At 38.0% G+C, this 20,260-nt stretch overlaps 1 protein-coding gene across 7 annotated transcripts in view; it reads right to left on the reverse strand.

Moving 5' to 3' along the window:
- DACH1 (dachshund family transcription factor 1) overlaps positions 1-20,260 on the reverse strand; it is a 305,348-nt gene that overhangs the window by 161,371 nt on the left and 123,717 nt on the right. For all 7 annotated transcript variants that reach the window (XM_075199812.1, XM_075199811.1, XM_075199809.1 and 4 more), the window contains one exon: positions 13,314-13,429. In XM_075199812.1, the coding sequence (XP_075055913.1) occupies positions 13,314-13,429 (116 nt within the window). The remainder of the gene's footprint in view (positions 1-13,313; positions 13,430-20,260) is intronic.

Below are 20,260 nucleotides of genomic sequence, written 5' to 3' on the forward strand. Positions count from 1 at the left end.
CAGTATGTGCTGTATTTCTTTTGTCCAAAGAGAATCATGCTAGGTCTCAAAAGCTCATTTATTTTATTTAGCATATTTTTATTTTATCTATTTTTTTTAACAAGTTTCTAAATTCTCCCACTCACTGTAGAAGTAATTATACAGGAAAAAAAAAATCAAATGATAGAGTCCCTAAACCATGTTTGTTATTTTCCCAGTGGAAAATATCTTATGAAGCAAAGAGTGGCTGTGGGAATCCAGAGGAGGAAAAACATACACTATAAAATATAATTAAAAATTGTGGAGGCTGCATATGACAAGAATAACCATAAAAAGCAGACACAAACCAGCTGGCTGTTAACAACTTTTGAGTTATAAAAATATTAAACCTGCTGTAAAGCATTATGTTCAATTTAAATAACCACAAAGCAGGCATTAGGCTTCGAGGCTGCGGTTTTTGGAAACATTTTATGGCAGCATAAAATTTTAAAAAAGATAGATGAGGGAGTTAGCCTATAAACCGATTTCTCAATTTGGACTGAGATTTAATAAATTGGTATTCAACAAATGCATTCAGGTTTAAACCTTTTTCAGCCATTTTGTCGTTATAATAAATGATAGAACCTTCTGTAAATTTTACAATAAAAATAGATTGCAAGTTAATTTAATCAGGAACCTGCACATATGTAATGTTGCGGTGTATTAATTGTCCCTTCCCCTTTTTTATTGTATTGTATTACAATAATATTTACCTTTCATCTTGGGCTGCAGTGGGCTTTGTATTGAAAGCTCCCTTATTCCTACTACTGGAACTGAGACCACCGTAGTTTGGAAGATTTGGCAAGATAGATCTTATGTTGCAGAATCACTGCATACAGCTTTACTATAACAAGAGGGATGAGCCCAAGTACAAGGCTAAACTGACATTGGAGTGGCTCAAAAACAATAAGGGCGAATTTTCTACAACTGCCCAATCAAATCGCTTATTATTATTATTATTATTATTATTATTATTGTTATTTATATACATATCACCAAGCATATTATGCAACACTGTACAGTGAATATATAATCATTGTGAATATGTAATCTGTCTCATTGGAGCTTACAATCTAAATTCTCTAACACACACAGACCCGATAACCTGAACAACCTAAAACTAATCTGCCTGAAAAAGGCAAAAATCACTCACAAGCATTGTGCAACGCTGGTTCATATTTCTCCCAAAAGACTTTGTTATAAGTTGTTATTGCTGAAAAAGGTGGCTCTAAAAAAAATAAAGTGTGGGGATTAAGTAATAATATAAACACCATATTTCAGATTTTTTTTCTTTAGATGTTTTTGTCACATAAAGAAACTAATTTTGAGTTGCTTTTAAATAAAAAAAAAATCACATACAACAAAATGTAAGTGTAGTATTTGTTATTCAGTATAATGAGGGAAGCAATTAAGAGTCTGAGTACATTTGAATACAATGTATAATCTTTAGATCTTATGTCTGAACTTATTTCCATTGTTTTGTCACCAGTATCTAGCTTCACATGCAACCTGAATATGGTGCTTGGAGGTTTGGAGACAGATACCATGGATATAGCCTGGAATTTACTGAGATCCACTATTGTGGTTGGTCTTCTAGGACTCCCAGGAGGCAAAGCTCAATCGGTATTCATTAACAGCTTTCCAGAGCTACTGGTAAGGTATTTCATAATGTCTCTCCCCAGTGAATAGACTCGGGATCAGAAGAGCTTTGGTCTAACACTGCCTGATCCTCCCTGGGTTGCTGCAATGGCTCCCTGTAGACCACCAGGTGAGTGGTTATTTGGTATGTCTCTCTGCGGTCTCAGGACCGAAGAAGTGGCAACCTAACGCTGGCTGGCTTCCCCTGTGTCACTGCAGTGGTCTAGACTAGACAACCCTGGTAAGTGTACATGCAGTTGTATCACTATACAAGGCACTGTACTGAGCCAGATAAATACTTAAATAGTTTTCCCATATCATATGCATCCCTGGGAGGATTCCCCAGTCAAAATACATTATTGTAGTAGAACCCAGCTATCACAGCAATATCTTTTGAGTGTTCTTTGTTCCAAAACTGTATATGTTGCCGTGTCCTTTCTATTTAACAAAAGTTCTAGGGTCCTATATGTCACATAATCAGAAAATTTGGATTTGGTATTTTGTTGGCTTTAATTTCCATTGTTTTTTCCGGATGTTGTGCACGTCCTTACAAAAGGTTGTAGAACATTCACAATGCTAAAAAAAACAACAAATAATAACATCAAATAATACAGACTGAATTTACAAGACTAGCATGGCTCGCTGCAGGGGATTAAAACAAACAAAATAAAATAAAATCAATCGCACAGTGAGTGAAGTTTTGATGTATAAGTGTTGGCAGCTTTCACTGCCCAAAGCAGAAAGTGAATGTTGCCATTTTAGAATTTCCTTGATTCAGTGCATTGCCTCATGCCAGGCATTTTATGCTTGAGTTATAGCTAATCGAATCACCTGTTTAATGTTAAGGAGGGTCATAGCTCAATTGATTGGCACTGATCACAAGTCATCAACAGATTTGTTATTATTTTATATTGTTATGTTTTCTTTGCCCCATGACACTAGTACTGAATTACTGCTGCTGTTTTAGTAACACAATTATTTGATCAAATGTGAGAGTAATGTGCTTCTGAGCATTTACAACAACATACTTAAAGAACATAAGTAGGTTCTGACATAGTTACTTACATTAAGTGATCATAATATTGGGGATAATTAAATAAAATGATGCTGAATCTTGTAATTCATAGCAACCCAATAACTGCTTTTATTTCTTAAACCACACTAAAGAATGGAAGTTACAATTTGGTTGTAACTAAACCATATTATTAAATAAGGTTATAAGTGTATGTTACCCTCACTGAGCTGTGAAACCCATCAATGTACACTTTCAAAATGAGACACAAATTGGGCACAGATGGTATCTTAAGTTCAGCTAAACAAAATCAGTGGAGAGCAATGAAGCATCTTGACTTGGTATATATTCAAGACCCTTAGTAAATATACTATAAACTTGTGTCTTACATTGCAATTTCTTTAAAAAAAATAGGTAAAATCTTCATGATACACAAGCAGAAAAAAACTAGTAACGAAGCTACAACATGGTAAATTCAAATTGTTTGAGAAGAGCTCGATATTATTTTACCAAGCTTTTAAGACGTGTATTGCCAAAGGCAAGAACTGCACTTCTGTAATCATGTCAGCTTGTGTACATGCACTAAACAGGTCCTACCCAACCATTTTACATCATGTGTTATGGGAATGTGTTTTAGAATGAGCAATAACTGCTTACATTCCACCACAAATATTTTGTACACAATAAAAATTAATAGTAGCTAGCTCTTAATCGTTATATATTTCACTAATCATATTTATTTTTTGACAATGCTTCAACAGCACAACAGCATCATCTAGCAGACACTTGTAAAAAAAAAAGTTGATACTGCAATAACATGTAATAGACAAAAAAATAGTTATGATAAATAAATATATATATATATATATATGTAAACAGTATAGATATGAAACCTCTTGGCGCTTCACTGTATATCTGTATATGCAATTTTCATATGAAAGAAAGTCCCATATGTGCATGTGGAAGCACCACTTCAAAGAACTGGTAGGTCAGTCCAGAAATGAAAACAGGTATAACAAATAAATATGAATACTTTTTTTTGTGCAAGCACCTGATCTCCCAAGATATTTCTGAAAGGACATCTAGAAGAACCATCTATAACTTTTGAAGTGCCTTTTATTATCAGCATTCTGGTACGCATATTTTTTAATACATCTTTACAAAGAAGGCGCCTACTTCATATTTATTTGTTATATATATATATATACATACATAAATATATATATGTTTACGAGTATACACATATCTATAATATAAAAGCCTAGTGGCGTGTGTTAGTCTGTGTGTGAAAAAAAAACCAAGCTGCAGCGCCACCTGCTGGGCGGAGTTATACACTGACCTACTAAATTCTTAGCATTATCTAATATATAAAAGTAAAAGCCTAGCGGCGTGTATTAGTGTGTGTGTGTGTGTGTGTGTGGAAAAAACTATTTTCTCAGAAAGGGCTCATCCAATTGACCCGAAATTTGGTATACTGACATTATTTGACAAAAAAATTAGAATAGTGAAGTCAGTTAACTTCCATCATCCCCCCTTCCCCCCGTGGGAAGGGTAGTAAAGGCTACATTTACGAATTGAGGGGTCAAACTAATTTTCGTGAGGTAATTTTACCTCATGAACACACGTTAAAAAGGGCGCTTGTGTCGGGAAGTAACGCTCTTTCCCTGAGGAGGCCTGGGCTAGGCCTAAATGCATGACAAGAACCTTTTTAAGACCTTAAGTAGCTTGATTTGACTAGAATGCATGAGTATCATGCACGGGTTAACTTGTATATATATATATATGTTCAAATTAGTGTTCTGCATCAAATTATTACATCAAGTGTGATAACACTTATGTGACCAAAAATATTGTCACCCTTGCAATTTTTTCTAATACAAAATTGTTGAAATTGAAAAAAAAATGGTATGGTATGAATAAAACACAAATAGCAGAAAAGTTTATTAAGTTGTAGCTTATTCCCCACAGACATCCTTAGATAGGCCAGACAGAGTTATTGACACCTTTTAGAAGTAGTTAGAAATAATGAGATTTCAATCAAGTGATTCGCCTTTACTTTGGAACTGAACTATATATTGCAGGTACCTGCAATATAAAAATTACTCATTAAAGAAACTTAAATAGAGAAAAAGGCACATTCTGTTTTGTGTCATTGTGTGTACTGTAATGAGCATGGACAAAATGAAAGAAAGCCAGAGAACTGTCTGTGGTGGTCAGACAGAAGACAATTGCAAAGCTATAAATCAATCCAGAGAATTTGATGTTTGATGTTCCCATTTCCACTGTACATAATGTTATTAGGAAGTTTAAGGCCCTTTCACTGTAGCCAACCTCCCTGGACGTACCTGCAAGAGAAAACTTAAACAATGATTTCACCACAGAATTATTGGAATGGTGGAGATACAAGGTACGACAGTTTCAACTTGCACCATTTTTCTCTGACTTGATGAAAGAACATTATATGGTAGGAGGTCCAGGAGGGCCACACTGCTGAGAGACATAAGAAAGCCTGACTGGAGTATTCCAAAACACACATGAACAAGCCAAATTCCTTCTGGGAAAATGTCCTATGGACAGATGAGACCAAATTAGAGCTTTTTGATAAAGCACATCATCCCTATGTTTACCAAAGCAAAATGAAGCATTAAAAAAAGAACATCCTTCAGCAGCAACCCCAAACCATCACTGAACCTCCTATCTACAGTCCAACATGGAGGAGAGTCAGGGATTTTTTGGGGGGTTGCTGTGCTGCATCTGGCACTGGGTGTCTTGAACATGTGCTTGGCATCATAAAATAAGAGGACATGTTGCAGTGCAATGTTGAACCCAGTGTCAGAAAGCTGGCTTTGAAGGTTTGAAGGTCATAGGTCTTTCAGTAGAAAAATGACACCAACATACAGGAATGGTTTAAGACAAGATGCTGTATTGTTCTGAAGTGGCCAGCAATGAGTCGAGATCTAAATCCTATAGATCACCTGTGGAGAGATCTTAGTACAGCAATTGGGTGAAGACACCCTTCAAATATGGTATAACAGGAGCAATTTTCACAAGAAGAGTGCACCAAACTGTCAGTATAGTGGTGCAGGAATTTCATCCATGACTACAGAAAGTGGTTGATTGCAATAATTCTAACCATAGGCTATGCTACCAAATATTAAGGGGCCTATTTATGAACCTCTGAAGGGGTTTAAGTCCCCCCAAAATTAACACATTCAAGTTTCAAGGCTATTTATTAATATCTCCAATATCTGCTGCCATCCCAGGCTTTTCAATAGCATACCCAGTTGAAGCTCTAAAAAAATCTTGATCCAGACAGCTAACATCATCTAAAGATGGCATTAGTCATTATAGTCTATGGGAAGAGCATCTCAGGAGAGGGATCTTCGGATGCCCCCCATCAGGCTTTGTGCTCCCCACATCACAAATTTAGCCATGCCATTAGAACCTGGTGCTAAAGTGATTGTGTATCACATTCAGAATAAAAATACAAAGGCTCTCTAATATTAACAGAGAAATAATTATAGAATAAAATCTATTTTATTATTTGAAAGAGTGCATGGGTGTCAACATTTTTGGCCACATCCCACATAAATAGGTTGATACCCCAAAAAGCAATCCCACACCCAATCTACAGATTCACTGAATTCTATTTTGTACTGTGAATTAAGCAAGCACTGTAAACAAAGTGAAAACATCAGCTGAAAACATTGGCTGCTAAAATAATTGGACCCATTAAAAGCTGTGATTTATGAAACGCAGTTAGTGTGTTAATGTCTTGTCCTCTAAAAAAGTTTCTTCAAATATGTGCAAACTCCCTTTTCAGCTCATTATCATTTCTGTAACACAAATTAAAATTATATTTTTCCAGAAATGAGCACAATTCTGAGTTGTATCATTGTGGATATCCCGCATTTCATGTGCAAATAATTTCTGCACCCATAAAAACAAACACTAGGCAACTGGTGATGTTACTATGGTATTCCAGCTGCATTTCTCATTTGTAAATCACCTCAATTACTCACTTTTATCACTTCTATTCTGCATGGATAAAATCAACATTCTAAGCATTTACAATCAGGTTTAGAAGCAGAACATAAAATCCATAAGATAAAATCCTTGGAGTAGTGAGCTGGAAGGGCCATGAACACAGCAGGGAACCTGCTGATGGTCCTGTTATGTGTGTGTAGTGAGAAACAACTAGGGGTTGTACAAGAGTTAGACTATGTACACACTACAGTGTTTTAGTGCTTCATTATTGGACCAATCAGACGACAAACGACTGGCTGACCCGAAATCACAGTAGTGTGTTGTCACGATCTGCCTTCTGCAGCTCCTGTTTGATAGAAGCTATGTTGGACTTTTTGGATATATATAGCCTGCAGTACCACCATGCCACCAAAGGGGCCACTGTGGTGCTCAAACTGTTTCCTTTCCTACTGAACTAAGCTCATTTTCTCAGGACGATTTACACCTGCCGCTACTCCTTAAAAGACAGCCTCGCTGATAGGAAGCAATCCTTTGACTCCTGTTCCTGGTTATACTTACCTGTGTACCTGACCTTGTTTTTTTTTTACTTTTCATTTCACTGCTGCAGACACAGCTCATCATCTATCCGGTTCCTGAGTTATACACCTGTGTAGATCTCTGTGCTTCTGCTCTCTACAGCTCATTGCTTCTCAATGTAACCTGTTCAGCTTTCACCGTTACCTGCTGTCTGCTCTCAAGTGTTTCAGCATTACCTGGCTGCTGAGTCTCACCACCTTTCCAGAGGTATCCAACCCTGCAACCCACAGGCTACTCATCTCACCACCTTTCTAGAGGTATCAGACCCTGCAACCCGCAGGCTACTCGTTTCACCATCTTTCCAGAGGTATCCAACCCTGCAACCCACAGGATACTCGTCTCACCACCTTCCCAGAGGTATCCAACTCTGCAACCCGCAGGCCACTGATCTCACCACCTCTCCAGAGGTATCCAACCCTGAAATCCACAGGTTACTCTTCTCACCACCTTTCCAGAGGTATCTAACCCTGCATTCCGCAGGCTACTCATTTCACCACCTTTATAGAGGTATCCGTTGCTGCAACCCGCAGGCTACTCGTTTCACCACCTTTCCAGAGGTTTCCAACCCTGCAACCCGCAGGATACTCGTCTCACCACCTTCCCAGAGGTATCCAACTCTGCAACCCGCAGGCTACTCATCTCACCACCTCTTCCAAAGGTATCCAACCCTGCAATCCACAAGCTACCCATCTCACCACCTTTCCAGAGGTTGCTAACCCTGCAATCCACAGGCTACTCATCTCTCCACCTCTTCCAGATGTATCCACCCTTCAACCCACTGGCTACTGAATCTCTACATCGATTTACTGTATTGCCTATTCCGCTGTTAAGAACTGTGGTTGTATTACTGCCTTACCGGTTATTAAATCCTGAAGCTGTATTACCTGTGTTTAAAAAAAACAAAAACACTTTGTTCACCTACTTTCTCTCCGTGGTCTTGCCTTGGGAACCCTGACAGTATGATCTGGCCATAAAACTGAGTCTGCTGCTCCACGCTTTCTTCCCTTGTGTAGACTATTCCCAGGGTATTGGATTACTGCGTATTCAACATTCTAATGACCATGGCTACTATTTCTTCCGAAAATCCCCGTTCCAGATACTTCAAGTGGACATTCACCAACTATGCACTTCAAACCGCGCAAGTATCTTCTCTGCTAAATAAAGTGCTTAAGCAACTTCCAGTTTCCATTCCAAATACGTCATGCTCGTATACCTGCTTTGGTCTTCACAATTCTTTTCCCAGGGACAAACTCATTACTGCTGTACACCCTTCTGAATCTGTATATTGCTATAAGAAGTCTAATTGTGCTGCTAACTTATCCCAACCAACTTTGTCTGCCTCTGACTCGTTGCAAGCAGCACTTTCTAATAATCCTACCACAAAATCGCAGTTAATCGAGAACTCTGTAGCAAATTCTTGGTTCGCGGGTGGTCCATGCCCCCCCCTGACCGAGGAGGAGCGATTGTGCAGGAGGGCCAAAAACTATTTCTTTACTGTGCCAGTGATGTACATTTCTTACAAGACTGTCCACTCTGCAGACCTAAACAATTTACAGAACCATCTTCTGCTTACTCCACTCCTCCTTCTGGATTTGTTTGCGCTCCACTTTCCGCTTCTTCATGAGGCCAAATCCAACAGTGCCGCTTACCTGTCTTAAGGTACCAGCTTCAGCTGACTTCCCGAGGCACCAGTCTGCTCCAAGGTGCCATCCTCAGTCTCCAGTACCCAGTTGCCAATGTCAGTCTCCAGTATTTAGCTGCAAGCTTCAGTCTCCAGTACCCAGCTGCTAGCTTCTGTGTCCAGTGCTGATTCTCCTCTCATGGCCTCCAGTGCTGAATCTCAAGCTACTGTCTCCATTCCAGAGACACTGTCTGCTTTCCAGGGGACACTGCCCTTACAGTCTGCTTCCGAGGGGGCGCTGCTCTTACTGCCTGCTTCCAAGAGAGTCTCGTTCCTCCAGTCATCTCAGAGAGGGTCCCGTGCCTCCAGTCAACTTTAGAGAGGGTCCCGTCCCTCCAGTCCACTCCAGAGAGGGTCCCGTCCCTCCAGTCTGCTCCAGTCCACTCCAGAGAGGGTCTTATCCCTCCCGTCCGCTCCTGAGAGGATCCCATCCCTCCAGTCCGCTCCAGAGAGGGTCCCGCCCCTCCAATCCGCTCCAGAGAGGGTTTCTTTCCCTCCAGTCCGCTCCAGAGAGGGTCCCGTCCTTCCAGTCCGCTCCAGAGAGGATCCCGCCCCTCCAGTCCGCTCCAGAGAGGGTCCCGCCCCTCCAACCCGCTCCAGAGAGGGTTCCATCCCTCCAGTCCGCTCCAGATAGGGTCCCGCCCTTCCAGTCCGCTCCAGAGAGGATCCCGCCCCTCCAGTCCACTCCAGAGAGGGTCCCATCCCTCCAGTCCACTCCTGAGAGGGTCCCGCCCCTCCAGTGTCCAAGTTTAGTCAGGGGTTATCCCAATTTTGTCTATAGAAAATTAAATTTTTAATATACTGAAACATTTAAAGAATTCAGCCCCCTAGTGTATTTGAATGATCAGGACATGATATTTGGTACCAAGGGATGGTTTTTATGGACTGAGATACGTCATGTAAGTTGGATGGATATGATGAACACAAAAAAGCATGAAGGACAAAAAAATATATAGCCTGTAAACAAAGTTTGAGTATGTATCAAAGACTATCCTCCAAAGAAAATACAATGATTTGGAAATCAATATAGGTATTCGTGCTCATTTTTTCTTGTTCTCAAAAACCCCCAGGTTTTTCTTAAGCTTTTTTAAATGATCAGACGTAACATAATTCTAGCTGTTAAGTTCTGATACATAAGTTATAGGTAAAGTAAAGAGAATGGGAAGTTTCAGCAAACTATATTTTCCTTGTAAGTTGGTTCAAGTTAGTGGATCCACTGCTTGATAAATAGATATGTTAAACAACTAATATGTGCTTTACTTTCAAAATGATGTTTGTATGTGATGATAGTGGCATATGATTTTCTTTAAAGCAAAACACATTGTGTTATATTCTTATTGTGTTTTACTTGTGCAAGAATTTAATAGTCATGTGAGACTTTATTAATATATGTTTCAGTAGCACAATAATGTTTTTTATTGATTAGTTACCAGGAAGGAAGCTGGCACGTGTCTCTGTAATGTGTCTTTACATACAGCATGACATATTTTTAGAATGCATTCTTGAAAGGAATGCCTGCACTTATCTAAGTCATGCAGTGAAATATGGACTTGTCATTAGTTACAATGTAATTTTGTTACAGACAAAGCAATTTGACCACAATGAAGTTATTTTCAGCATCTGGAGTAAACAATTGCAAATGTCTTTCTCATCAGTGGAAAGAACTAAAAACAAAATAGCTATGTAATACAATCCACAAAGAAGTAATGTGAGTATAAGCTATTGTAAGCTCTTTATATAGTTAATTAAATGTAGGCAACATTATGTTAGATACCAGCAAGCCTCCTTGTGAAATCACAAACAAATGAGACATGTAAAAATATAAATGTGCATGTTTTTTTTTAACAAAGGGTGACTATCTTATAGCGCGAGTATCATGTTTATGTAGAGTTATTATCACAACGTAAGTACCCTTTTATAGGGGTTCACCAATAAAATGTTTGATAATGATAATGTTTAGCATTTTTTTCTCCATCTTTTGTAATAATTTCGCCAACGTTCTATTGATGTTTTCAGATGAAATTTATTTTAACCTCTTTAAATAAATGGATTTTATATTAGTGCTCACACTCATTCTTCTTTTTAATATCTTTATTTAGAGCCAAATGCATATATTGTATGTTCATAAAACCAGATACAACATAATATACACTAGAAAATAACAACACAAAACTGTTAAAAAAAATTGTATCCCAAGCTCATAATCAATACTAAGAAATTCTAAGAAATTATACTGATAATACAAGTATTGTTGAGGTGCTAGTTCTACCTATCTGTGTCTATTTTATTGTTTAAAGAAAGCTGAAATTAAATAAGAAATCTAAAGTTTTAGGTGGAGTACAAAAAGTTAAAATAAAGAAATGAACACCTAGTTACCTGCTACTTTTTGTTTGCTGGATCTGGAAGGGGACCCATATGAGTCTAATGGTCCCATGTCACACTCCACAGTTATCCATTGGGGACATAGATGCAGCTGTCTATGCCCCCCCCCCTTGTGTACATCCCTCTCAGTTAAAAAAATAGAGTATTTTACCCCTATATCTTGAATATTTCTGGTTTGCAGTCGCCTAGGTAACAGGAATGCTCTTTCCATAGTAGTACCAAGCACTTCCAAGTACCATACATTCATATACAGGGTTATTATCATTGATGTCACAGCAAGTCAAAATTAAATGTGTATGAAAATACAACATATTCATTTTTTTTGTACCTGGAATACATTTGTAATCAGTTCCATTTTAAATAACCCCTGTACTAAATCCACTTGTTCACAGTTATAGAACTTTGGTGAAAGCTCCTCTGTTGGGGCTCTCACCATCTGTTTCACCTGACCAGAGCCTATGTTAATCTGCAAAGATCCTGGTTGTGTGCCAGTACCAGGACTCTGCTAAATAAAGAGAATGGTGTAGGTTCCAGTGCAGGGACCCTCACCCAGTTACTATTATCAGAAAGTAAACCGATTTACTAAAACAATAAAGTAACTTGCATTTTCCAAGTATGTCATGTAATGCAGTTCAAGCCAATGAATAAAGAATGCATTAATAACACACATGTATGTTTTATAATTTGGTGCATTTAATAAAATGTATCAGGTACAACGCCTTCAAAGGGCTAAACTTTTTCTCAGATTAATCAAAAAGGCTACCACGATAAGCAAAATACAAACATAGAAGAGCAAAAAGATTTATAATAATAATACATAACTTTGAGCATTTGTGTAAAATAAAGTGCACTGCATTTTCCCATTTGTCTGAGTTGTAAATGACACCCACTTACTTGTGTTGATAAAGACCATTTTATTATGTTGCAACACAGGACTCATCAATACAACTTTTTCTAATTTTCGGCATGGTTATTGCCTATTTTGCCACACCACACATTTTAATTTTTATACCTCAAATTGTCTGAAAAGCAAAAAATGCAGGTCCACACTGCTTATGTACTTGCGTAAATATGCCTATTTGTCTGCCAAGTGTATTTCAATATGTACACCCCCATCCGAGTGCTGGGAAATACCGCCTGAAAACGTGCATGGTGGAAACAGTAAAGAAATGAATTCAAAATTCAACCTGCTTCCGGCCACCTCTTCCCTAATTTCAACGTTTATATTTTTCTCAGTCTAGCTGCATTTTTGTCTTAAATTAATCATGAGAGTGTTCTGTTAGGGCTTCTTTTGTTACATGTGTCTCTGTCGTGAATGTTTTTATTGTATTGGATGAAATTTGACTGAAAATGTTTCTTCCCATGTAAACAGTGCCCAAAAGGTGAAAAGGGCTACACATTAAAAGTATAGAACGTGGCCCAGAAAAAATCAAGTTCTACGTAACAGAACGCCTGTGCAGCCTCCTGGAAACCAGGGATCATTTCCCTAAATGTCCCCTATCCCCCCTTGACTTTAATTTAAATAATCCCATCAAGCAATCAAAAATCTAATTTTTGCATGTGAGCGCCTAAGCAGACACATGCATGTGCCTATCCCACACGCAACACCACGATCCCCCCAACTCCTTCAATTGGAAAATGTAAAATTTTGCACACCCACACATGATACCACCTTAACCCACAATCCCATGCCCTGTACAAATTAGAACATTTGCAAGAAAATAGGAATGAGAAATCCCCAAACTGGCATTTGCGCTGCACTTTCATAAATGACCTTTAATGAAAGCAACTGAAAGTACTGTAGATATTTCCATTTATATATTGTAATTAACGTGAGTCTCATAAATTAACTTATCTTCGTTATACAAGAACCGTAAATGGAAACATCACTTTGAATGGTGTCCTGATAAAAATGATGACGTTATAAATGTTCTTGTCACTTTTATTTTCAATAATAATACAGCTCTCCTTTTAATGACAGCGATTGCAGCACTCTGTTAGAAGGAAACGTTACTGTACCTGTGGGTGGCATCATCCCAGGAGACATTAGGCCAGGCACACTGTGGGGCATAATATGTGGATTCTCTGGTGAGGTCACACTCTGTGTTCTTTTAGGGGGCCTCCCGGGTCTGGAGCTGGAAGCAAAGGAACATGTTTAAAAAAAATTAAATGGCTGCCTAAAACATCATTTGGAAGTTGTTTCAAGTGGTAACATGGACTGTAAATAAATTTGTTTCAAGGACGGTTGCTTCTGCAGTTAGATGTAATAGACTTCCATCACTAATTAGATTACATGCTGAATTCATTTTCCTCATTGAAGATCAGCCGCTCTTGATGCATAATTCATAGCATGTACCTCGTTACCTGCTTCTTCATATTAATATCTATACACAGTTTGAATTGCCTCGTTTGCATATGCTAAAGTTCTGCATGCAGCCTTCAGCATGAAAATTATGCACTAACTTGTAATAATTATTACAGTCAGCCTGCTATTGATTTATGAGACTTTTAAAAACCAAATATGTGTAGTACTTGTAATGAATGATATTTTAAGGTTCTTCAGGAAATTAAAAGGCAATGGCTGCCTTAGGAAATGTTCTGCTTGTTTGATTTAATACTACAGTTAGCTGGGAGGTGGAATGAAAGAGTGATTCAGACCTATAGCACATTTTTTCGATGATATGTTTTATTACTTCGCACTGCTAGCCTGATATCTAGATGATAAATGACAATACATATCTAACGTGTGAAAAGGTCTTACAATTTCTTTATTTTTTGTCATTTAAAGATTAGTCAAGCTATGGTTTAACCCTTTCCCCCTTGAGAGTGAGGACGTTATTATGCATTTTTATTGCCAATACTACGTAGCATGCAGTATAGTCTAAGGAAAAAAGCAATTGAGGAAATTACCAATACTTTATTATAATGTGCTAGGTGGTACGTTGGATAAGGTACCATAACATGAACTCCTTATTTTCAGCATTTCAAATGGTGAAGGGATGCATTGTTGTATAGACATGTACTCCTGCATGTGTTCCAGCTGTGTACAAACACCTGGACAGGTCAGCGGGTTTCCTGGTGCAAGTTATCTTATAACACAGTTTACTATACAAAGCCACAAATATCATATAGCACTAAATGTCACAATAATATAAATAGTGTGTAATTTAACAAGCTAATACAGACACAGTTATAATGATCTGTGCAGCAGATACAATAATAGAACAGTAGGGAACCAAATTGTGGGATTTGAAAACAAAACAGGATACATACACCAAATTAACTGTTGCAACCAGCTAAAAAGACAGGGCTGCAATGAGCTGAAATCCTATTATGCAATCCACAGAACTAAGTTCTGGATATGATACAATGCACCACATTGTCATCTGATGAGTATCTCCATAAATCCCACATTCTCAGTATCTGAGGCACGTTACACACATCAGTTCCTTATTTTAAAAAAAAAGACTTCAAATATTTGCAACCATCCACTGTACTAGTTTGCTAGCATGATTTAAGAATGACAGTAGCGTGTAGTTCCCCAATTCATGGTAATAAGACCCTTATTTGGTCAGTGACACTTCTACTGCCCAGGAGGATCTTCCTCCCCCACACACTTTCTTCGCAGACCTCTAATTGATGTAGTGCAGTGACATGATGAGCAGAGTAAGGATAGGATAGGGAGAATACTTTCTCTTCCTTTCTTGTTACTATTCTGCCCATGCTACAGTGATTGCATAAAGAATACATTCCTTTTGCAATTGAAACTGGAGCTCTGAGGAAGGTAAGTAAAGGCAAGATAAGGGCAAGATAAGGGTGAGAAGCTCTATTCTGTCACCCCTACAATTGTGCCACCCGGGCCAATGTCCTTTTCACTTGCCAAATGACAGAAATGGCTATGGACTAACCCTCTTTACTAAATATAAGCAGTTCCAACACTGAAAGATGCAGTTCTATTCCAAGCCACCTTCCTGCTGGTGATGGCTAATGGAAATAATCTTTTGACAACTGCTTTTTAATAAACCCTGCTTCCCACATAGGTAACAAGCCCCCCTGTTATGTGAGAATCTGAGAGTCAATTTCAAAAGAGCTCTATTGATACATTATGGATGACTTGCACTATGCTCAAAATGGGCAAGAAAACTAGGTAAACAACTCCATGGCATAAGGACCAGAGGTTCCCTTATTTGCTATATGGGGGGGCAGATATTAGAAAAGGTTAGTACAAAAGTGGACAAACCATTTAAGTGGGACTCCTGAAGGTGGCAACTAAGCCACCCCACTGGGGTTCTTGTGTACTGAAAAAGGTGTTAGAAAGGCACCTGCCACTTATGTTGCAAAACCTTTCATTCGCTAGACAGTTACTATTGCACCCAGAACCAGCACTAGCCAAACTAGACTGATAAGCATGATTTGGGGAAGGTATACTGTGCAGGATTCCCTATAATGGTGGTATCCAGACCCAGAATACATATGTTTTCGCTCTGGCAAACTAACATACTTACATATCAACCTTACTACCTTACTGGAGCTGCATCTAAAATAGTCAATCCTTGCAAATGGCCCTTTATACACAATGTATACCCTGTTGAGGACATTTTGAGTGGTCAAGCCTGTGGTGCCTGATGTTAGGACTATGGCACATGAACTGTACTTAAAAAAAAACTATAAAGTCACAGGTTGCAAAACCCTGCATTAACATATATAGACGTGTCTTTGCGTCCGTCAGCTGTGATCGTGTATCATACAGTTTGCTGGTCCTGCTGCCATATGGGCACAAAAATCTGCACCTTTCAGTCGTGTTTGTGGCATGCTGGTTTATAAGTATATTAACAATTAGCACTTTCAAAACTCAAAAAGGAGACACGTTCTATGCAGATGTATTTTATTAGGAATTCTGTGTTTCTTTTCCAAGAACAGATATTCATGTACAGACGCACTTACTTTAAAACAATTACTGCATGTATAAAGTTATTTTTTCTGGTGACTTAGTAATAAATTGGATCCCCCATAAGCTTACAGGATCAAATAGAGAAAAGATAAACATTTAGCTTAATGACATCAACAGTCAACCAAAACCATCTGTGTTTTACTTTAGAAGTGATCAGAGGATATTCCTTTGTTTACACTAAAGATAATCACAAGGTTTGTATTACTGCATTCAATTTAAGGAAGAAAATAAAGAACATACAACCTCCAGGGCCCAGAGGCAACAATATGTTACAAATGCAGGTTTTCTCTCATTTTATGTTTTGTAACCATGGTAAAACAATAGAATTGAACTTTCCCTGAACCATTCTCCTATAATGGCCATGGTACATGTTGACCTAGCGCTGCAAGTTAGAACCTGATGCTATCACACTGACGGCTGCTAATGCTATCAACTTTTTCTGAAACATTATCAACTCTATTAAAAGATCAGTTTTAATATACCTGATTGCTGAACACAATTGGCCACAAGGGACTGCTGACATCATACACACATCCTGTTTCCATATTACCCATTTACATACGGAACTTATTAAAACAATGAAGTTTGTTTACAAAAGTACAATCACTTAATATGTTTGAAATTGATTATATGTTTTGTAAATTGAATGTGTAGATGAGTTATTTTACATTTTGATGATAACTAAAAAGAGATTTCCTTCCATAAAAAGACAATGAATCTAGAATTAAAATTGTGGAACTTGATAAGAACAGTTAAAACAAGAAAAGTGATTTTAAATAAGCATTTTGATGTTTAATTATTTGCACGTGATGAAGCCTCCAACAGGAGAAGATGAACCGTGAGCCATTCTTGATGTTTGAAAAACTGCTCTTGTTCATGTCATTAAAGATATGTAAACCTTCCTGGCTAGCTTCTACACAGTTTAAATGTTGCTGCAATCACATATATTAGCATTTAGTCATACTTGCCTACTCTCCCGGAATGTCTGGGAGACTCCCGAATTTCTTGGAGTTCTCCCACACTCCCGGGAGAACAGGCAAACCTCCTGATTTCCAAAGAACTCAATAGCAAGGTGGCGGGGATGGGGGGCTTATGACGTGAATCGCGCGCCATAGTGACCCCGCCCCCTGCAGTAATTGGTCAAAAAAATTATCGGTTAAGGAGGCGGGGCCAAATGATGCACCCCGCCGGGCCCCACCCCCAACGCACCCACCTTCCCCCGATCTCCCCGAGCACTAATTGCCAATGTTGCCAAGTATGTATTTAGTACTCTTTTTTGATATAGCACCAACATATTATGTGCTGTACAACCAAAGGATGTTTATTCATTTATGTCAGTCCCTGTCCCAGAGGCGCTTACAATCTAATTTCCCTGCCACATGCAAACACAATACATGCTGTGGCAATTTTAGGCAGGAGCCAGTTAATGTACCAACATGTGTGTGGTGCTTCTCAGAAGGACCTAGAGAAATCCCACACAAGCAAAAGAAGAACATTCAAACTCCAAGTAGATAGCACGTCAGATTCAAGTCAGATTCAAAACCCAGAGACCCAGTGCTGCAAGATAGCAATGCTAGTCACTGTGCAATAATATAGTTCATTTCACATTTAGGGCTAGATTTAATAAGGTGCGGGTTTGAAAAAGTGGGGATTTTGCCTATAGCAACCAATCAGATTCTAGCTTTCATTTATTTAGTACTTTCTACAAAAAGACAGCTAGAATCTGATTGGTTGCTATAGGCAACATCCCCACTTTTTCAAACCCACACCTTAGTAAATCTAGCCCTTAATGTCTTGCAATACTGACATAAAATATTTAGGACAGAAGCCTCTTGTGCAATAGTACTTTCAATGCACTTTGTTTGGGATGCTAAAGCAAACAATTTGTTTAGAGTCCAAGAAATATATCAAATGCTACTAAATAATAAAGTAAATATAGTTGAAGCACTATTATTGTAAGTGTATTAGATAGCAATGCGAGATGAAACTGATGAGTCACTCTAATTTTTAGGCAATGTATGTGTGGAGAAAACATGCCGTAATCATTTAATAGTATTGCAAAGTATATAAATAGAATAGTAATGGTTTGGTTAGAGAAGGTGAAATACAAATCTCTATTATTTTTACCACCCATCAATCAGAGACAGACTACGTCAGCAGTAAGCTACTGTTCAGGAGCAGTGTTTGGGTCTCTTCACCAGCCAATCTATGATATATTGTAGTGTACACCTTAGCATGGATAGTATCGTGTAGAGGCATGTAGTAGACGTGGGTGCTTTGTTAAAGGTTATTAAATTATTTGGCCTTGTCCAACTCTGGGTGTCTGCAGTGCCACAAACCAGACCATTAATTTAATCTACCATTTCTTGAACCCAAGATCTAACACACCTGCCTGCAGCAGAAGCTCTGGGGCAAAATTTACCATGAAAATTCCTTGTGCTCTCTTTGTGGTCTATGGATGTAAGGCAGTTATGATTGTCCAAATAGCACCCCATGTTCTCAGAGAGTGCTCAAACATACAAAATAGATTAATTAACCCTAACCTTTAGTGCATTTTCAGTTTTTTAAGAAAATATCCCACTAAAATAAAATATTTTTTTTTATTAAATAGGATCATGGGCATGGGATTAAAGGCAGGTAGAACTATGCAGTGCCAAGAAGCAAAACTCCCAAAACAGTACGCCAAAAACATAATAAAAAAATATGTAACGACAAACAGAGAAAGTACATTGCATATCATGTATATAGAAAGGTGTTTATCTGAAAACAAATTACAATTTAAACACAAAGTAACTGCTGCATTTGAACGTCAAAAACTAGGTTAAGTATCTCTAGCTACTGACCTGCAAATGTCTATTGAATAACTGTTCACATTCCATGACAACTACAGGAAGTTGGCTTTTAATCTACTTTACAAGACTTCAAAACACAACACAGCTCATGGAAAATTGAACAATGCTGAAGTAGAAAATATTTAATGGTAAATCTATACACTGGCATACTTACCTCTACACAGTAGTAATGTATTGACTGTAGGCATGTCGGTTTATCTAAACAACCTGTTTTACGTGCGCAACAAAACTGCCAATCAAAAAGCATGAAATATTAAATCGTCATTGCCCTTTAAAATCCTTTAACTTGAATTCTCTAATTGTTCCTTCACTTTATCTCCCTGTACCAGAAAGTAAATAAATTAACAAAATAGCTTTTATCACACAGAATAACCTTTTAACTGAGGGATTATCTGTGGTTTATTTTTCATTTCTATCACTGCAGATAGCAGTTCATGCCTCATTGATTAGTTTGCTGAGGTGCTGACCAGAAATGAAAACAAGGTCTCTTAGAAATTGCCAGGACCTATAAAAAAATAAAGGAAAAAGACAAACAGTACAAAACACTGCATGCTCCATTTTCAAAATGTATTTTTCAAGATTCCAGGAGTCAAGGGTGAGAAAAGGTTCATTTAGTTTTGTCAGTATGTGACAGGAAGTAATTTCAATATAATATTCAAAAGGGCAATCGCTGATTTGTTTCTTTGTATTTCCTATAATATGCTTGTTTTCATTTAACTAACTACAGAGTCGTGTTTATAATTCTGTACAGTGTGGTGGTGCAGATGTATCTTGTTGCTAATAATGACATGTTCAAGGAAAGAACCCAATTAAAATTACTTTGTTTAACATAGTTATAATTTATGTTTATTGTATTGATTTAGGACCACAAAAATATTGTTAAAGATGCATCCACCCCATTGGGCGTCATGATATTGTGACTACACTGCAACAAACAATGGCAAGTAGTGTAGCAGACAAGAGGGTGTTGTTGGATAATATTTCAAAATGCACTCATCCAAGGTGGATACAGTGTGAACCGTTGGTTCCAATGCCTCCACAAGAGAAAAACACTGAAGTAAATGTGCCTCAAGAGGAGGTTTTATTTAAAGTCCACAATTATAATTTAGAGTGACACAAGCAAGTAACTAGATTTCACAGACATACAGTAAACATACTGTTCT

This window comes from Mixophyes fleayi, chromosome 2 (genome assembly GCF_038048845.1).
Source record: "Mixophyes fleayi isolate aMixFle1 chromosome 2, aMixFle1.hap1, whole genome shotgun sequence".
Classification (NCBI taxonomy): domain Eukaryota; kingdom Metazoa; phylum Chordata; class Amphibia; order Anura; family Limnodynastidae; genus Mixophyes; species Mixophyes fleayi.